This window comes from Chelonia mydas, chromosome 2 (genome assembly GCF_015237465.2).
Source record: "Chelonia mydas isolate rCheMyd1 chromosome 2, rCheMyd1.pri.v2, whole genome shotgun sequence".
Taxonomy (NCBI): Eukaryota; Metazoa; Chordata; order Testudines; family Cheloniidae; genus Chelonia; species Chelonia mydas.
In genome coordinates, this window is record NC_057850.1 from 195,273,822 (window position 1) to 195,294,715 (window position 20,894).

At 42.4% G+C, this 20,894-nt stretch overlaps 1 protein-coding gene and 1 long non-coding RNA gene across 12 annotated transcripts in view; both read right to left on the bottom strand.

Moving 5' to 3' along the window:
- KAT2B (lysine acetyltransferase 2B) overlaps window positions 1–20,894 on the bottom strand; it is a 65,988-nt gene that overhangs the window by 44,501 nt on the left and 593 nt on the right. For 5 of the 11 annotated variants that reach the window (XM_037890428.2, XM_037890427.2, XM_037890430.2 and 2 more), the window contains exons 1-5: window positions 20,020–20,182; window positions 12,870–13,042; window positions 9,537–9,663; window positions 1,004–1,149; window positions 320–409 (exon numbers count right to left, since the gene is read on the bottom strand). In XM_037890428.2, the coding sequence (XP_037746356.1) occupies window positions 320–409; window positions 1,004–1,149; window positions 9,537–9,663; window positions 12,870–13,042; window positions 20,020–20,167 (684 nt within the window). In that variant the 5' untranslated portion in view covers window positions 20,168–20,182. Of the gene's footprint in view, window positions 1–319; window positions 410–1,003; window positions 1,150–9,536; window positions 9,664–12,869; window positions 13,043–20,019; window positions 20,183–20,894 lie in introns of those variants that run through there. The other 6 variants (XM_043540940.1, XM_043540937.1, XM_043540938.1 and 3 more) reach the window with 3 other exon arrangements.
- LOC122464690 lies at window positions 6,387–9,525 on the bottom strand. Its single transcript, XR_006288964.1, has 2 exons — window positions 8,509–9,525; window positions 6,387–6,554 (listed from the first exon to the last, which is right to left on the bottom strand). It is a non-coding gene; the product is annotated as an uncharacterized LOC122464690 (long non-coding RNA).

Consider the following 20,894-nt stretch of genomic DNA (forward strand, 5'->3'; position numbering starts at 1 on the left):
CACTCCATGCATCTGATGAAGTGGGTTTTAGCCCACGAGAGCATATGCCCAAATAAATTTGTTAGTCTCTAAGGTGGCACACGGACTCCTCTTTGTTTCTGCTGATGCAGATTAACATGGCTACCACTCTGAAAAATAATTCAATAACTGAACCAAAATGCCCTTCCCAGGGGCTGGAGGGGAAATCATCCTCATGCAAACCTCAGATTCACCTTTGTTCCAAATGATGCAGGGAACTAATATTCACACATTGCCCAAATCCACTCATGTGGACTGCAGCAGGGTCATTGTTCACAGAAATTATCATATTCTGTTTTACCTGTTCAATACTGGGCTTCTCAAAGGGGGGGCTTTCCAAAGACCCTTCTACCACAGGTTTCCCCATCTGTAAGATGCACTTCCTCAAAAGCTATCAAAAAACAATTTTATTTTTAAATGGTTAACATCTTTATATAAACACTTGACAGTCAGTGAAATTTGTACTGGTACAACATATTATTATTGAAATATTTGCTAGTACATGTAATAAACTAAGTTTGCAGCTAAATTAACTTCAGAGTTAATTGCTTCGCCCTCTGAAATGCACCAAGAAAGGCTGTTCTGAGCCTGTGTATATAGCTAAAGTAGCTTCATTGTCAACTGGCTCTTCTTCTGACTTGTAATTAAGGAAGATGCTGCTGATGGTTGGAAAGAAAACAAATACCAAACGGGTGCTGACTTTGGCCCAGACTCTGAAATCATTAGGAAGACTTCAGAAGTCAGGTACTATACAACATAAGGGTAGTAGAATCTAGTCCAAAATTAAAAACCTTATTACTACCTTTGAAAAAGGAGAGCCTCCCTACAAATTGTCTAAGTCAATACAAATATAATGGTCCATTAGGACAATAAAATTAATGTAAGTACAAATGAATGAAAAATATGACAAGATGCTACATGTGTATCTAAGGTTGCAGAAATACAATTGTATGATGTTGCATTTTGAGAAAAATCTTCATCTTACCTTGAACAGGGAGAAGTAAACTTGTTTTGTATCTGCATCTTCTTCTTTGTGGACACAGGTGAAGAGATATTCCACATCCAACACGATCCCTAACAGCCTATTCATTTCTTCTTCAGACACATTCTCCAGGTGAGAAACATGAGCAGCTAAACAAAATAAAAATCCAAACGTGAAAAAAAAATAGCTAGTAGGATGGCATTCTATGGTCAATAAGACATAATTTCAAAGACAACACAAAGGACGACTCTTGCAACCACGACCACCATTACCACTTAAACAGCACCTTTCATCAGAAGAACCTGAAGGCACAGGCTCCATATGGACAATTTTTATAACAGTTTACAGCTGAGACACTACAGCACAGAGATAAGTGACTTGTACAAACTCACGCAAGTCCGTGGCCATGCTGAGAACAGAACCCACAAATCCTGTCTGCTACTGCCTTACTCTACCAGCAGATTGTGGCTTCCACTATTTATGTAACTCACACTAACGCAGGTTAGTTCTCTTTCTCTCTTTAGTGTCTAGGTTATGTACAGAGATTATGAGTATGCTACTGCCTCCAACCTAATGGATCTGGTCCTAAAGCTATGTAGTAGTGGCTCATGATTTTTAACTCAGGGATCCCAAGTTCAATCCCCACAGTGGCAATTTACAAGTAGCAATTTAACCAGCAATGAGAGAAAAATTCCTGCTCACAAATGAAAATTTCTTGCTTTAAACTAGGCACCAGTAAGTATGTTTCTACTTATATATGTTTCTACTTCTACTACTTATATAGTATCAAGTTCCAAGGATTCACAGTGTGGGTCATATTTACAATGCTCCTCCTGCTGCATGTTCTACATGCCCTTCCAAGCAGAAGCTTTAGGGAAGTGTTTTTCAAATACAGGGCCATATTTACAAAAGCCAGTCTTTCCTTTTAGCACCTGCAAAACGCAAGCATAATTTTGCACTTGCAATTTCTTTGAGGCTGCAGTTTTGTAAGTGCAAAGAGGGAAATCCACTGACAGGTGGTCTCAAAACTTGGCCTCAAAAGTACCTGCAGGAAGACAGAGAAGTTAAACCTGAAAAAAAAATATTTTTGGTTCACCAAAAATGGTAAGTGGTCTTAACTGGCTCTAAGCCAAGAGTCCCTCCTCATTCCTCCCTACAACTAGCACAGTGTCTTCTACAGGTCGCTCCTAGAAACTGGCTAGGGTTTTCAGGGTTATATCCATGATAAGGATTTGAAAGATGCATTTTCAATTAACAAAGACAGAACAATGATAAGCATGATAAAAGCCAGCAGCTTCCATTCCATTAGATTAGTAAAATTAATCCATAAAGACTGAAGAAATTAAATTACTTTAAATTACTAAAGTTTTAAGTGGCCTGTACCTCAAATCTTCTCACCTATTTCTAGACACATGATGAATAAAAGCTCAAAAACAGCTCAGTGACTTCTGGTCTGGCCTGGTCCCCCAGTGTTTAAGGATTCCCCTTCCCCTTTTATCAAGGATGATGTCTTTTGACGAAACATGAAGTGAAGACTCCTGAAGCATGCCAAACTGTCTCCATGACTACTACTGCCTTTGTAGTCATCTGGTCAAAGGAGACTGTTCACATATTATATACTTCTAAATATTCAGTCTGCCCTTCATCTGTAATGTTAATTCTGGACTTTTATTTTTGTGAAAAAAGGAAATTTACTATTTGTTAAGGCAGGACAATGTGACTGGCATTATACTAGTCAAAGGAAATTACAGTCGCTGCTCTGAGGAGCTCACAACTTAAGAGCCCAATACTGCAAAACTTAAGCACCTCAGTAATTCTACTCACTGAAGTAGTCCCACTGAACTCTATGGCATAACCCACTTGCTGTAAAATTATTCATGTTATCCTAAGAGTGAAATATGGTTAGGACTGAGAAGGTATTTCCATCATATGCTCCTGTTCTCAAGCACTTATGACTTCAAAGAAGGAAATGCCCTTTGAGTTGAAATTCCTTATTTTTTGTCAGCTCAGAGGTGATGTTTTGTTTTGGAAAGTTTAATCAGTTCTTGGAAATCCACTGACTTCAGTGGATTTGTACAGATGCAACTGAAAGCAGACTTTGGTGCAAGATATTGGTGCAAAAGCAGTGTTTGCAATATGATCTCTTATGTCCCTAACATTCTCCAGCTGAAAGTGAGATAGTCATCAGAAGTTATCTTCTTTAATTTAAAAATATTTTGAGTTCCAGGCAGAGTAAAATGCTTCCAATTTTGTCCTCCAACAAGATATGAAAGTTTAATACTTCCAGCTGTCAGTTTTGATTTTGCTAAAGTAATGAATTTTCACTTCTAGATCAGCAGCACATTAAAAATTGATAGCATTGTAAAAAACACATACACACACACGCGCACCTTGGAATTGACCAACAACTAGAGCGTATCAGCATTACAAGCCAGCTACATCCACTTCCTGTACAACTGCTATCAAATATATTATCTTGACTTGTGTGTGGTCATATGTCAACACATAAAGTCAAACTAATCGCCATGTGATGAACCCAACAGTAAATTGCTTCAAACATATTAACAGTTTGTGTTTACCACAGATTGCCATTTCTGTATTATTGGTGTGAATACTTTTTTAAATCATCATATCAGTCTAGTGGACTGTTTAAAATTATGTTTTGGCCACCCACCTCTAAAGGGCAAATACTAAAGCCCATCTATAAAGAAATGCTTCCTTCCCTCCACTGGTACCAAATACGGAGTAACTGACCCAGAGCTGTGTAATCCCCATCAGCTGCACTATCCAATCAGTACCAGCAAGAAGGCAATTCTCCACAAGAGTGTCACTGCTTACATCCTTCTGCAGCAGCCAGTGGTGACTAACCCACAAACATCAGTTGCCATAAAGGAGAGAGTCTACCAGCCAATCAAGGTGCATCAGGGAAATGTGGTTATCCCCACATAGTAAAAATATAACACTCATGCACAATACAGTAACTTGGTTCAGAAGTAGATAGATCAAAAGACTGAGTTGAGGACCCCAATGGAGAAATCCAGATTATTGCAGATTCAGTGTGTTCTTAATTAAAAAGAACTGCAGCTGTTCTGATGCTGCAGAGAGTCTGTTTTGTACGGAATACACCATAGTAGAATTTAGAAGTGCCTAAGTGCATAACATAAGCACTTTTTATCTGCGGCCTCAGAGAAGTTCTAAATGTTGTATTTAATAAAGGATTCAGTGTTATTAATTCATTAATTATTAGTATTACTGAGAAAACAGAACAAATTGTCTAACTAGGATCCCAATTTGTTACTCTCTACCCTTTTAATATACCCAAGAATAAATCACAGGCACTACCACACAATATACACAGCAGGGTTTAAGACATTGCAGATTCTTCCATGAAGTTTCCCACTTTAACCCTGTGTGTACTTGACAACTTGAAATCTAAGAATCTCATTCTCCTCTCACTTACAATTGGTTTCACTTGATTTCAATTGAATTACACCTGATTTACACTGGTACAAGTGAGAAGCGTCTTTTAAATGAAGAAAAGCTTTAGCCATTATTTCTGGATCTATCACCCTAAAAAGAGCAATAAACTCAAGGTCCGAAGCATGCATACAAACACGTCTACAGTAGCTTCACAGAAGCTGCAAATGCTTTCTTCAGCAATCTAACAGAAAAGAAATATGCACCAATATCATAAGAATGCCTAGCAGTAAAACCAGCCGTGGTGATGAAAGCTACTCAGACTTTCCTTTGGTAGATGAGCAGAACTGTTATTTCTGTTTCAGAATGTCCACACAGGTGTTTGCACCGATTTAACTAAATCGGTTTAAAGTCAGGCCTTGTTATTCCAGTGTAAATCTGTATGTGGATTGTTGTATCAATTTACATGGAATAAATGGGCTAAAGGTGTTAACACAACCTACTCACTGTCCAACATTAAACAGCACTAAACAAGGTTCAGAGTTTGGTCTATTGAGACCTCTGCCTGCTTAGTATCATGGCAAACACATCATTAAGGATTATTTTAATCTTTTATTACAGATAAAGAAAGAAGAAAAACAGTTAAAGCATTTAGAATGTTAAAATTAAAGCCATATTTAATACTTCACAACATCCCTTGTTCCCTTTAGCTGGAAAGAGTCTTAAAAGGAAAAAAAACCATATTTGACACTCTCTGTTAGATGATTTAAAGATGGTGGTAACTGTCCTTTGGCGGAAAAAGAAGTAGTTAATTCAGATGAGTTGGAGTCGTTGCTGCTGCTGTTAAAGTCCAATCCCATGTTATCTCAGGTGGCGTTTGGGATTCAGCTGGAGCTGATAGGGGTAATGATGTCATCTGGATCCTTCTCTCTGGCCTGATCTGGCCAGGTCATTGCTTAGGATTAGGACAAAGAAGATCCAGGAGATGGCGGGGCGTGGCAGTCATGATAGTGAAGCTCACTCCTGTAGTCAATATCTGTTCTTCTCATTTTCCCCCAAAAGTCTCTTTCTTTAAGGATCCACAAAGAGAGAGATGGGTGAAATAACCCATCCCCTCTTTATTTTATCCACCAATTAGGCCTAATATCCGGCACACCAATCCTCTCCAGTTCTACATCTTCTGTTTTTACCAAGCATGATTTTAATACAGTCCTTGAACCATATCAGTAGGCCCTTTTATTTAGCCTAATTTAGTCTGTTTGGTTCTATTGCACCTGTTTATAAAACATTCACTGTCATAGGCAAAGACTTCTCCTCTGCCTCGTGGGTGCTCGACACCCCGCCCCCACCCCTGCACCACCTCTTCTCGCCCCTGCACCGCCCTCACCCCACCCTGACTTTTTCCACCCCAGCCCCACCTCCTTCCTGCCCATAAAATAACCAGAAATAAGTCTAATTTAAGCAGATATAAGCATCCACAGTCTTTTGCATCTGATTAACTAAACCTTTAATTAAGCCAGTGAAACTGAATATAGACAAGTCCTGAGTGGGGAAGAGCCTACTGTGCATTGATGCCTGGGCTCCAGTGCTGAAAAAAATATAAGCACAAAAAGCCAACACCACATTTCCTAGAATAGTAGAGAAGTTTCTGCATAGTTATTTTTCAGAACTCACTTAGAAAGAGAGACGATAGTGCAGGTGAAGCACTTGAAATAGAGATATCTCATGACCTTTCAGGTTTTAAAAGAATTCAAGAGGGAAACATGCTGATCAGGATGAGAGAAATAGGAAAAATGTCTTGAGAAGTATTTCTGAACAATGTTCACTTTTCCATGTTCGGTACAACTGAGTGGTAGGTGGCACTTGTTATTTATTTCAGTTATTCCGAACAAGGCATCATCCTCGTTAGGGACAGGACTTCATCTTTCTTCACTGTGGCAGTAATGAAAAAGAAACACCGCACCAGATATGGTCTGTAGTGTTTATTCAAAAGTAACAACGTACTGCTTTTCCTGATTCTCAATGAGTGACCGAAGATTTTCATCGAAGAAGTCAGATCCTCAGAAGCGCTGAGCTCTTCTGAAAGGAGGTGAGCATCTTCAAATCCTACAGAAGATGTGGCTTAATGGCTCAGCACCTAACAGGATTAGGCAGCAGTGAAGAAATGCCTTCAGTATCCCAGGGCACAGTGTGAAAGAGTTTCATAACATAAATGAATCTAACTGCATATCCCAGAGGAAGCAAAAGTATGCTACACGTTGAGAAGTTAAATGAACTGCCTCGCTAAACATGCTGAACTCATGTGCTGCTATACATTTGTTATTCCTCTCTTGCATGAAAGAAGAGATTTTGAACATAAATGAAAACAATGAATAAAGAAAAGCCCAGGAATAGGTTAAACAACAAAAGAACACACAAAAAGGAGAGCAGAGAGGTAAATAAATCCTCTACAGAAATTCTGCAGCGAATAACCCCTCAAAAGGTATACTGGTTTACTTTTTTTAAAAATCACCTATTGTGATGATTTTACATAATTTAACAAAATTGCTGATTTTACTGATTTGTAATTTCAGGCCATATCTACACAACCAAAACAAGTTTCATTTTAAACAGTTCTGAAATTTGTTGTGTCCCAACTGTTATTAGCAGTGTTTCTTCTTGACTTCACGGTCAGAAAAACTATGCTACAACCATGTTAAGTAATCATGTTTTAGCTTAAGTAGCCACAAAGTTTCAAACTGTCCCTGATACATGGTGGTTTTTTTCTGGCCACACTGGTAAGGAATCATTATGTTGTAACCTGGTTGGGATACAACCATGTTTCACAATGGACTTAAACAGTCGTTTCTGTAGCACAGAGGTTGTTTACAACACAGCTTTAACCATACAGGGAGACTGGTTCCAACACAGTTTCACACCATATGGTACAAGCATAGTTCCATTTGGTAGTGTACATGGACTTTTACCGTTAGCACTGTCCAGAGACAGTCACTGTCTCATCTATACTACAAAAATAACCATGTTGTGAGACAACCATGCTGTAACTAGGTCACCTGACAGAGGTGAAATCGTAGCATAGACAGACCCCAAATGAGGCTGTAGTTTCAGAAGAATCACAACACAGATATCAGCCACAATATTGACAACAGGGGATGGAGGTGGCAGGGGCTAAATCTGTCTTTAAAAATCAGTTTAATCTAATCTAGGACTACAAACACTAAAATGCCTTAATCTTAGTCATATGATTATTGCATAGTCTCACTATAGGTCATCAGTGAAGGTAGACTACCGAAGATATGGCGCACCACAAAAGTCATTGGCCTCCTAAAGCCTAGAAAGGACCCAAATCAAGCATCAAGCTATCGTCCCATATCATTGTTGTTGGTGTGCTTCAAGGCACTGGAGCGCTTGGTCCTACAGCACATATTACCTGACGTGGAGAGAATTTTGAGCCCTGACCAAGCCAGCTTTCGCTGAGGCCATAGCACATGCGACCAAGTACTTGCGCTGACCACATCTGTTGAAAATGGCTTCCAGAGAAACTTGAAAACAGGCACTGTTTTCATTGATCTAACAGCGATGTGTGATACGGCATGGCACACTGGTCTGCTCATGAAGGTATCACAGGTCCTGCTACCTTGGCTCATAGGCATCATTGAACTGTTCCTCCACGATAGGCAGTTCAGAGTCCACATGGGAGAGAAGATGAGTGCTTGGAGATGACAGAGCAATGGGTTACCCCAGGCTCTGTGCTTTCTCCAACCCTGTTCAACCTTTACACCAGTGACCTGCCAACAATGGAGTCACAAAAGTTCATTTACGCAGATGACATTTGTTGTGGTACCCAGCCCTGGACGTTTCATGAGCTTGATGCCACCTTGAACTGGGACATTATACAGTTAGCTGACTACTGTAAGGCTTGGTGCCTCCAGTCAAGCATCATAAAAACAGCCTCCAGTTTGTTCCATCTTCATCACGCCAGTGCAACCTGAGAACTGAAAGTTTATCTCAATGGTCAGAAGGTGAAGCATGAAGTAGAACCGATCTATCGAGGTGTAACCTTAGACCGCACACTGAGTTACCATGCCCACCTGAAGAAGACAGCAGCTAAAGTTAAGATGCACAACAATCTTCTTAGCAAACTGGCATGTTCGTCATGGGGTGCTCAAGCTCCAACTTTGCGGACGTCAGCTCTTGCTACCTCATATTCAGTGGCACAGTCCCGTGCACCAGTTTGGTGTCAATCATCACACACCAAACTGGTAGATACGCAGTTACATGCCGCCATGTGTATCATCTCTGGCATCCTGTGTCCGACTCCATGGCTTCCAGTTCTGAGCAATATTGCTCCTCCTCATATCAGACAAGAGGTTGCCACTGGCAGGTTACTAGAGAAAGTACACGCCAACTCAAGCCTGCCACTGCACAATGATCTTTTTAAACCACCAGCTGCACGTTTGCCGTCACATTGCCCATTATGGTCTCATCCGCCACACCAGGATGTTAGGGTGGAAACGCTCTCCCGAGAGGAATGGATATCTGTTATACTCCCCAACCAGTCCCTCGTCGCCGACTCCACAATCTGCCCGCCTGGTTTTGACCTGCCCCATCCCCAATGGTCCCTGTTGAACAAGGTCTCTGTGCCGCCAACCAATATCGCTGGGGTTTTCGTGACAGCCCTTTGTGCAGCTGCAGCGCAAGACAGACGATGACGCACATTGTCGATGAATGCCTGCTGACTAGGTTCAGCAGTGGCCCAGAAGAACTGCATCACACCACTGAAGATGCCAATGCTTGGCTAGACGACTATGCACACGCTAAATAAATAACTATAGGGCAGAGTTAAAGTTGTTTGGTGAACTAATTGTGCGTTTTCATACCATAAAAATATCTGGATTTCTTTTAAGTTTAACCTTAATTCTGGATTTCCTGGTTTGTAGCACTTGTTTTTAAGATTATTTCCACATCTCTACCATATTTTACTCTAAATTCCTGATGCATACACCCAACCATAACTCCATCTTAATACAGTTTTTGTCTGGGAATAACAGAACATGTCATATTATGACCTAGGGTCTAAGAACATGGATTGCAAATCCAGGAGAAGCTAAATACTTACCTAGTGCATGACTACAGCTGCGACATGGTTCAGTAAGACTGACAATTGTCTGCTGCAAATCTGCCCTGGGAGGAGTAGGAGGTGGGTTAGGGTTTTTCCAGCCATTACATTTGCAAGATTCCTCAGCCTGAAATAAAAATAGACAGTTAATATATCTACCACACAACTAATGTATTTCATGTTTTCTAGAAATGCACAGGAATAAAGTAGAACTTGTTACTTAAAAGCAGAGAATTCACAATGATCTGTGGCGGCCCATAACTGCTTCCAGCTGGTCAGAAGATACCAGCTGAGAAAACAGACAAGCACTCCAAACCACAGGCTAACTCCTCTACAGCAGGTCCTCACTCCAACTTTTGTGTAAAAGCAGCATCCACCTATTTGATGTGCTGGCTCCTATTGCTATATCATCTAGACCCTTTTACAATTAAAACAATAAAATAAATAGGTCACCCATCCGGTAGCATCCGCATCACTGCCCTGTCTTCTATCCTGCCGACTAGGAACCATACAACACACCACCATACAACAGACATAAGCAAAACAAAGCAAAACAAAATAAACAATACGTCACGCAATAGAGGCGTCAAAACCACAGGTCTGAGCAAACCACCAAAACGAGGGAATTCCAGAGGCACTGGTCTCTACTAAGGAAATGCTGCTGCTTATCCTGGAAGATTTAGATCCAAATATTGACGGCAAAAGATGCCCAAAAAGAACGAGAAGTACTTGTGGTACCTTAGAGACTAATATATTTATTTGAGCATAAGCTTTCGTGGGATAAGGCCCACTTCATCAGATGCATGCAGTGGAAAAAATACAGTAGAAAGATTATATTCATATATATATATATATATATATACACACACACACACACACACACACACACACACACACACACACACAGAGAACATGAAAAAATGGAGGTTGCCATTGAACATTGTTCATGTTCTCTGTATATATATCTCTTCCTACTGTATTTTCTACTGCATGCATCTGATAAAGTGGGCTTTAGCCCACAAAAGCTTATGCTCAAATAAATGTGTTAGTCTCTAAGGTGCCACAAGTACTCCTCGTTCTTTTTGCTGATACAGACTAACACAGCTACCACTCTAAAAGATGCTCAGCAAATCTTAACTAACAGGACTGATAACATGATAAGGTAGGCAGTGGGGCCTCGGTAGCCAAATTCCAGACATTCAGGGGTGAAGTGGCAATGTTCCACTGGAATGCTAGCACTTGAGAAGCAAAGTACTTGGTACAAGAGCAGCACTGAAGGTAATTTTTTTTCTGAGTACCAGCATCAAAGCAATTAAAGCCTTTCTGGATTTTCCTAACTGAACTCATATTCCAATCTGAAGACCCACCTCCAAGAAAAGCATCTCCTCTCTGCTCTATATTTAGAAATATTTGTGTACTGCACTGTAACAAGATACACAATCATTTGCTGTTGCAGGTTCTTAGTAATGAAATTACTGCATAATACTTAACAGTAACTTAAAAATAAGTGTAGTACTTCAATTTGTGGTGTTAATGTCTATCTTGTGTGTTTCATTATGTTCAGAAAAGGTATGAAAAATAAATATTTAATGTAGCTTATTCCACAAAAACTTCATTGTCTTTTGTTTTGAATTGCCTTATACCTAAGGTACCAGTGCCCAACAGAGGCTGCAGCTTTTCAAGTACCAGAACTGAAAATATTAGTCAACTGTGTTGAAGTAGTTCTTCAACTCCACCATTTCAAATCATGCAACCTGTGCACTAAACATTGCAATGCCAGATGCTGCCTCTTTGCTGGACAACACATACCATGTTTTCTCTCCACAACGTTTGAACAATCACCATTCACTGGATATATTTGGAAGGGCTCGTGGCACCACCAGTCTATCCCTGTGATACCATATCCACGCCAAATGATAGTTTGACTGCACCCAATGTAGTCAGGCACATTAGAAGGGATGCAGAAGGTCCATGCAGCAGCTGAAGTCAACAGGCTGACTTAGAATTACCCCTAGAGGTTCCCAGGAAGCACATAACAGCACACCACCCTTGGAAAGAGGAAGTGTGCTTCTCCCTCCCCTTCCACACGTACATGCTACTGTCTGGGCATGAAATGGTTGGCAGAAACGTGAGCAGCTATCTGCAGCTGAGAGGTGTATCCAGGTAGGGGAGGGAGCCACTAAAGTCCCAGGTAGGGTTGTCAGGAGTCCAGTCAAAAAGGGGATCTGGCAGGGGTGCCGGAACGGGGGGGCCAACGGGCCATGGCCCCATCACTTAAAAGCATAGCCCTCTCACTTTTTACCAGCCATAAGGGCGAGCGACAGGGGGGAAGGGGTGGAGAGGAGCAAGTGGGGGATGCAGCCTTGGGGGAAGGGGTGGCACCGGGGTGCATCCTCGCAGGAAGAGGCAGCACGGGGGCCAGGCCACAGTTTGGGCACCAGTGGCCCTTTCAATTTTAGGGAACTTCCACCACTCCTGGACCTGGCAGTGTCCAGTCAGTACTGCTAACCAGACACTAAAAGTCTGGTTATTGGGAGTAACCGCAATCAATCTCCCTGCTGAGAGGGCAGGAAGAGCAGCAGCTGCTCCCTGGAGGAGCTTCCCAGATGCTGATAGAGAGAACTGGCTCTCGGACCCACAGCTCAAGCCTTCAGTGGAGAGGTAGATACTGGCACCGCCGCAGGGGGGATCCTATTCACCCCCCTAGCCTGTGCCCTGATTGCCCCTTCCTCATCCCCTTGCTCTGGGGACCAACCCCCCCCCCCCCCTTCTGCCCCACCCTAGCCCCTCGCTCCTTTTCTAAGCCAAAGCCTGACTGCTGTGCCCCAGTTGGGCGGGCAGGCAGGCAGGCTCCGCGTCAGCTTCTCCCAGCCTGGCTCTGTAGGTGGCAGGTGAGTCCCGGGGGAGGGAGAAGCAAGCAACTGAGGGAGAGTGGGAGAGGAGTGAGCGGGAGCGTGGTCTTGGGGAAGAGGAAGGACAGGGCCTTAGGAGAAGAGGCAGGGCAGGGGATGGGGGCAGGGGCATCCGGTTTTCAGCTATTGGAAAGTTGGCAACCCTACTCCCAGGAGATAAGTCTGTATGTGGCAAAAGGGAGGGTCAGTTCTGGAGGAGCTAGGGGCGGGACTTATAGGAACAATTTTTTCCAATAATTTTTTTTTCCAATAAGCTGAGGTCTGGAGGCTTTATGTTAATTCTAGTGAATTTTAGGCTATACTTCTGTGCAGTTTTCTCTAGCATTCCAAGGCCTTATCTACACTACGCGGCGGCGACCGGTCTAAATTACACAGCTACATGAATAACGTAGCTGAAGTAGACGTACTTAGATCTACTTACCGCGGGGTCCACACTATGTGATGTCAACTGGAGACCATCAAATTCCCTTGACTTCTTCTCGTTCAGGTGGAGTACAGGAGTCAACAGGAGAGTGATCTGTGGTAGATTTAGTGGGGTCTTCACTAGACCCGCTAAATCAACCACTGACACATCGATCGCCGCACATTGAACCCCTGGTAAGTGTAGACGAGGCATAAGAAAAATACCTGAATATACACCAGTATCTGGAAGACCACAGATATCCAGCTTATCTGGAGAAGCACTCTTATTTTTCACACTGACAAGCATGGGTCCTACTTTTGTTTTAGTCACCCAATGGCTGTGAAACCTGTTTGTTTTTAGTTACTAGGAAGAAAAGGCAAAGGTTTGAGTGATGCCGGTGAGCCAAGGATACTCTCTGTTGTAAACCTTTCCAGGGTTTACAACAGAGTGTCTTTTTGAATATGTTTACACTACAACATCAAGTCTCAGAGCCTGGGCTATGGGGTTATAAAATTGCAGTGCAGACATCTGGGCTCAGGCTGGGCCTCGGGCTCTGAGATCCTCCCCCCTTGCAGGGTCTCAGAGGCTGGGCCACAGCCTGAGCCCAAACGCCTACACTGCAACTGGACAGCCCTGCAGTCCAACTCAGCTGACTTGGGCCAGCCACGTCTGGGCCACGAGTCTTTTATTGCAGTGTAGACATACCCTTTGAGATTGTTTGATACCATATTTTTTCTTAGGTTGCAGAGCAAGACAAAACCTGATGCCGCCCAAATTTCCCATACATGCTCTGTGGGAAAGTCAGTGTTACCATGAAACTGCTAATTTTTGCAATTTCTAAATTATAACTGTAAATGTAGAACCTTAGCATTGCACTAATGCAAGTTATCTGTCAGAGAAAGAAAGAGCAGCCTGGACTATAACAAAGTATCATTAAGGAAAATTCAAAAGATAATAATAAAGAAGCTCTGAAAAACAGAAACCAGAATATTTTTTAAAAGGGACTTGGATTTGATCCATCCATTTTCTCCCTATGTGTCTGTCAGAACTGGGGTTTTTTTCCACTCAGACCCAAGTATGTCTCTAACAAAAGGCAATGTTTAATGCTATAAAAAAGCCACTCAAATATTAAGCTTGTAGCTGCGTCAATCATAGCTAATAAAAATAGTAAGAAAAGCTGGGCTAAAGAATTCTAAGACAATTTCTTATGAGCATCAGTCAACATTTCACATAAGCACACAACACAATGTTTACTCCAAATCCTTAAATCCATAAACAGCAAGTAACTACACAAACTTTAGCATCACACGATAATTAACACCAAAGATGCAAACAAACAGATGTATGAATAGTGATAACAGCTCAGTTAAACTGCCAGATTTAAATATCAACCCTCCCACAGAACATAAAATATGTTCAGTGGCAGATTTTTTCTGCCCTCAATTGTACTTCCTAACCTAGCCAGATCTTTTGAAACAGATGTTCAATTCTTTTGTTCCAATATTCCAGAGATCTCTGCCTCAAACAAACATTAACATTTAAAAACTCAGCATAAAGCACCAGATACAGCATAAAAGCTTGGTCAGCAACACAGCAGCACAACCTGAACAAGGTCCTCTTGATAACTAAGCCTTCATTATGGACCCTGACAGTGCAAATACATTGAATACTCAGTGTGCATTCCTTAGTGGCTTAAATTACATCCCGTTGAGTTGTTTTGAGTCTTCTGCCGTGTTTTCTTCACTCATTTCTTTCTCTGACCCTCTCATGATGGTTTTTCTTTTCACATGTCACTCATCTGCTTTTTGTTAGAAAGGAAAGTATGAAATTACCTCCTCAAATACTTAATTTAGCTTCAAAAGCAGTCTTGGGTGGAGGTGTCTGGGAGGAGTATCTGACCTAGTACATCCAGTTCTTGTATTGATTTTCTAGGCCAACTACAGGGCTTTAATAAAGGGCACTTAAGATACTTTCATTTTCCCCTGCCTTACCACAGCCTTCGAGAACTTTGGTTTTGAGCCTCATCCTTCCAACCCCGGGGCCATTAACACTGTTCCTTAAATGTCCACAATAGGTAATTTTGTATGCTGTCTCAGAAGCATCCTCAACCCATGCTGGAAAGATTTGGATTAGTACAAAACTTAGCAATTACAATGGGCTTTACTTGATAAAAGCAATGTAAAAAATATGAACATCTGAATCCTCATGATACCTCTATATTATGTCAGGTTTCAGAGTAGCAGCTGTGTTAATCCGTATTCGCAAAAAGAAAAGGTGTACTTGTGGTACCTTAGAGACTAACACATTTATTTGAGCATAAGCTTTCGTGAGCTACAGCTCACTCCGATGAAGTGAGCTGTAGCTCACAAAAGCTTATGCTCAAAGAAGTGAGCTGTAGCTCATGAAAGCTTATGCTCAAATAAATTGGTTAGTCTCTAAGGTGCCACAAGTACTCCTTCTCTATATTATGTGTAATTAGAGTATTAAGACTAGGAAAGTATGTTGTCCAGGAACCAAGAATAACCAAAAACAACTTTTACATTTAATATTATTTGCTGTCCAACAGACAAACGGCTGACCTGCACTTTAGAACCTTGTACACTGACACTATGTCCAAAATGAGTCTGAAAATAGCATGCTTCAGATACTCTATATTTATAGCTCCATGGTTGTTTGTTTTAATTGTTGAATTACAATGTTAAGATTATAAAATGAAGCATTCAAAAGTCAGGAAATGACAAACTTAAGGTTGCACATGCAACCTCTCATCTAAGGTTCTAAAAATGCTTAAAGAAGATTAAAGAGTGATGTTTCACAATACCTCACATGCTAAGAAATAGTATCCCCATTTTAAAGATGGGGAAATGAACACAGAAAGGTACAAATTCTGAGCTAGATTAGCTGTAAATTAAAGGACCCTATGACTCTGAGAATTAGCTCTTTGAGCTAGGCATTGTACTTGGCTCTTTGAAGGACTGACCTATTTAGTAATTAAAGGGGGAGCAGGATGTAATAGGTTAATTGCTAAATTCCAGGGAGTGGAACAAAAACCTTACACAAGATTATCTTTCCTTCAGATTTAGAAAGAAAAGTTATACAAGTCTGTTTAGGGTGTCTAAATTTAGCAAAGTCATCTCTCCCCAGCAAGCAGTAACCTCAAAACAATGATAAACTCTTACACAAGAAGCTTCATGCGGACGAAAACAAAAACGTTTTCAAAACGTTTGCAAAAGTTATTCCTAATTGTTCCTACTCAAATTTCGAGTATCCTCCATGAAAATATATCACACTGAGAAGAATCACAGAGATATTAAGAGGGGAACAGATCCATTTGACTAAAGCATTCTGTAGAGCCCTTAGATTTCTGAGGACAAATTTTAGAATCTGATTTATTCCTATTTTGCTGTTACTTTTATAGTAGCTGTAGGCTAATATGGACCTGTTCCCCCATTCCCCAATGCACATGTAAGTCAGTGGCTGATTCTTTATTTACTTTAATGGAAGTTGGATTGGGCCCAAAACCCTCGTTAGACAGGTTTGCCCCAGCTTTTAAACTGATATTGAGAAAGCAGTAAACATCTGAGTCTATGGAACTATACATAGTCCAGAGAACAACTCTAACAACTCTTTTTCACACACTAATTTATCATTCAGACAAGCTTCCAAAAGTTATACTTCCAGAGTACAAAGCTAAGCAAAAGGTAGGACAGTCAAGGGTCATCTCAGTCAGTCCTATAAAGCAGGTAACATTAACTAAAACTGAAATATTACACTAAATAGATATGTTCGTTAGCTCCTACTTTCACATGAAATGGGACTCCACCTGAGCACACAGGTCCACTCTCACCGAGCTCACCGCAGGATCTGAACATTACAGAAGTAGTGCACAACTAGAACCTGATGAGAAGTAATGTGGTCCAGCGGATAGATCACTGAGCTGGGGCTCAGGGGAGCTGGGTTTTACTCTGGCTCTAATTTTCTTGTGACACGCTTTCACCTCTTCATTTCCCCTCCAACATTTTGTCTGTCTCATTTATTTAGACTAAGCTCTTCAGGGCAGGGACTGTTTCCTACTATGGCCTGGTCTGAGCTTAAAATTTAGGATAACATATCTAAGACACTCAGGGATGTGAAAAATCACACACCTGAGCCTCACAGCTGAGCCAATCCAATCCCCAGTGTAGACACAGCCAGGAAAAATGTTTTTGTCGACCCAGCTATTGTCACTTTAGAAGGTGGTGTTCTTACAGCAATGGAAAAACCCCTTCCGTCACTATCGGCTGCATTTACACTAACGTGCTGCTTTAATACCCACAGTGCATACATGGTCTAAGTGTTTGTACAATGCCAAACTCCATGGGGTTCCAGTCGCAGTTATAACCTCTAAGAATTACTGTACTACATATAACTAAGAATAAAAAATAATCCTGTTTTAATATATAGAAAATGTAAGAGTACAAAAACAGTACATACTTAAAGACATTTATATAGCTCCCAATGAGACTTGGTTTACATCACATGAAAGAACATGTATAAAAAGCCAATGATTTTTTCTCCTCCAATCTTCACTAAATGCATTTATGAGTGTAAGTCACACAGTGCTATTTTCATACCAATGATTGCCAAGCTTGCATTCAAATGCTCAAATCGCATGCTGGGCAAAATAAATATTTATGAATTCATTCATATTTATAATAGTGTCCATTTCAATGCACTACAAAGCATACCAATAAAAAGGGGAGTTTTAATTCATTTTAATTGTATACTATTTTGCCTATCTAAAGTAAATTGTGCACTTTAACTTGAGGTTTTAGAGAGCTTTTTTAAAAAGTATGTCACATAGAAAAGTATATTAAAATTAATGAAGACAGTTTTTGTAAAAACACTTGTAGTGCTGAATATATGGTTATTTTTATCATCTTGTTTTCTAGTAAAAGTGCTTTGTCTTTCCTATGCCCTGCCTCTCCTTTGTATCCTCCTTAAGGGATAGTCCTATAAGATCTTTCCTTTTTTCTCTCCACCAAAGGCTCTGTGCACAGCATCACAGACACGCTCCCTGCAGAGTTTGCCAGTGCCTCTCAAAGATGAGCCAGAGGGAATAATTAGAGAGCAATAGCTGTAAGGTATGAACAACCTACTTCCAGAGGAGCAAAGGGTGGAAGTAGAGCATTGTGGAAGTCTTATCTCTGGCATAGCAACATTTGCTACCAGATAGGCCCACACTCTAGTCTTCCTCCATTCAGTGTTCTCACTTTCTCTGATCCTTCCTGTGTTGTCATGTCTCTTCAGACCTAATCAATGTTCTCTCTTCCTTTGCTACTTACAGCCCCTCAAAGGTTAAGATTCTAATAAATTCCATCTTGCTGACTGCTGTGATGCACACTGGAGTGGGAGAGGAGAAAAATACAAGGACTAGAGAATGCCAAACATGCTGAGTGACAAGCACATTCCCTGCGCTCTCTAAGGTGAACAACTATACATAGATTTACTCTTTTGTTACATTATTCACATATGCTTACTGCATGAATGGGAACACTAATTACATACTTCAGTGATCTAAGAGCTTGTGAAATCAAACACAAAAATGAATCAAAGGTTGAGACATAAAGCATGAAAATTCAAAGTTAACCTCTTCACTGTTGCAACCTCCTGCAAATACTATTTCTTTTAGAGCCCCATCACTATGGTACCTGAACACCTGCCAAATATTTAGAAATAGCACCTCTCCCCTTTCTTCCCTCCCTCCCAGCCTAAAGGAGAAAAAGTATGATTCCTTCATAGGAAAGGTATTTGTTTGCTTGCTTGCTTATGTTTGTGGGTAGGAGGAGTGTTGCATCAACAAATTATTCAGGGAGAGCTAAATCAAAGAAATTCATTTCACATTTAATTCTGAAAGTGTTCATTCTTATGGGATTGAGTTCCATCAATTTCAGCTCCCATGAAGGTTCCGTCTCTTACATTCACAAGCCTCTCGCTCCTACTGCCAGTCAACACTTTCACTGTTCTGGTGAAACGTAGGTGTTCTGAACGGCCACGGCTATAGAAGAATCAATCTCTCAGGTAACTAGAGCCAATCTCACTGAGGCTTTAACTAGACATGCTGCTCTTTTAAATTCTACTTGACCCTTGCAATAAGGCTGTCTGCTTTATAACTGCTCTACAGTTTCTCAGTTTTCTTTTTCACCTCAACACTTCTAGTAATGCTTTTCAGTACTGAAAATAATTTACATGAGCTAACTGCTCATCAAAGGTGCTGGATTAATGACCCCAGAGACTAACATAGCCTATTTCGCCATAGAAGCAAAGGCAATGGCAACATCAATTTCCCCAATTTGCCTAAATCATGACCAGTAGGGATAAGTTTGTGGGAGTTAAGAGGCTGTACTCACTCCTTTGCTTCTCTGCCAAGACTGCAGAGGAGAGTGCCAATTCTAGCAGTGGCTTTTGTGATGCCAACAGCCCCCCACTGGGAACCAAGCTAAAACCATCAAACAGCCATCATTGCTCCCTGGTGTTTTAAAAAAAATTTTAAAGTGTTTTTAAAGATTAATAAAATCGAGAGCTTCAAGACCCAGTCTCTAATAGTGTTTGAATGAATGTGCATAGCCTGGACTCTTTTCTCTAGAAAAGGAGGAGAAGAAAGGAAAGGAACTTTAGGATGAGCCCTGGGAAAGCTCCTCCACCACTGGCTGCTGGGCTCTGACCTCGTCACATTACTGATAATCCAGTAATACAATGTTTTTGTCAGCCAGAGGCCGCAGAAGCAACAAGGCGAAGTCCCCGCCTCCTTCAGCTGTCATCCTGTCAAAACAAAGGCGCTGCTGCCAAGCCTCTGGGCCCCGGCGGCCAGGAGTGCAGCTGCAGATCCCAACTCCCACCCTGGCCCTGCACCCGTCTCCCCCGTGCAGGGGCCACTGCAGGCACCGGGATCTGCCAGGCAGCGTCTTGCAAACATGGGGGGAGGACAACGGGGGCGGGGGGGTTAAAATAACAAGGCAACAGCGTTCAAAGCTGGGGCTTGTCCCGCTGCCAAATCCTGTGTTTACAAGGCAAGCAGCTGCAGCAGGATTTCACCAAACAAATAATACAGTAATGACAGGGGCTGGTGTGTGCTGCTGGCCTAAATCGCCTTCCCGACAGACATGTGCACCGTCTTCCGCACACATACCTTTAGACACCCCTGCCCCATCAGCCACTATTTCTGCAGAAACAGGCAATATTCTCCGATGTCCCGCCCCCACCTTCCTACGGCCAAGTTCCCTCTTCCTGCTGTTCAGGAGAAAGGGAGGGGCTCTCCCCTCGGTCTGATCTTCCATGCAGATGTCACAACAACCACCCACAAAGTGCAGGGGGCACAGGGGTCTGCAAAGGGGGGGGTCGCATGGGGGCTCTTCCAGGGGGCGAAGGTGGCAGAGAGGGGGGTGCACGGGATTGTTGCAGGGGATGAAGGTGGCCAAGAGGTGGAGGGGGGGGGTGTGGTGGCAGGAAAGAGATTGCACAGAGGCAAAAGGGGCTCGTTGCAAAAGGGGTGCAGTGGCACGGAGGGGTTTGCGGGGGGGAGTGGACAGGAGGGGGTTGCTGCCGGGGAGTGGCAGGCGGGGGTGTATTTGTGCCCGGGGTTGTTGCAGGGGGGTGAAGGTGGCAGGGAGGGGTTTGCAAAAGGGAGAAGAGGGCGGGTTGGTCCGAGGTTGATGCAGGGGGTGAAGGTGACCGTGGCTTGGGGGGGGGGGGTTTGCAGGGCGGAGGCTGCCCAGAGGCAAAAGGTGACAGGACGGGTTGGTTACTGCGGGGGGTGCACAGGAGAGAAGGTAGCTGGCCGGTGCGTGCTGGAGGAGGTGGCAAGCTGGGGGATGGGGGCCCGGGAGCACTGCGGGGGGGGGGGGGGGGCCGCGGGTTGCTCCCACATACACCATTCCCCAGCTCCATTTTAGGGGCCTCCCTTTTTGCGCCTGGTTTCAAACCAAAGACAAACAACCAGGGCGCAGCCGCTTCCGCGCTCCCCAGGCGGCAGGGGCCGGAGCCCGGCCCCGCCCCCAGGCCAGG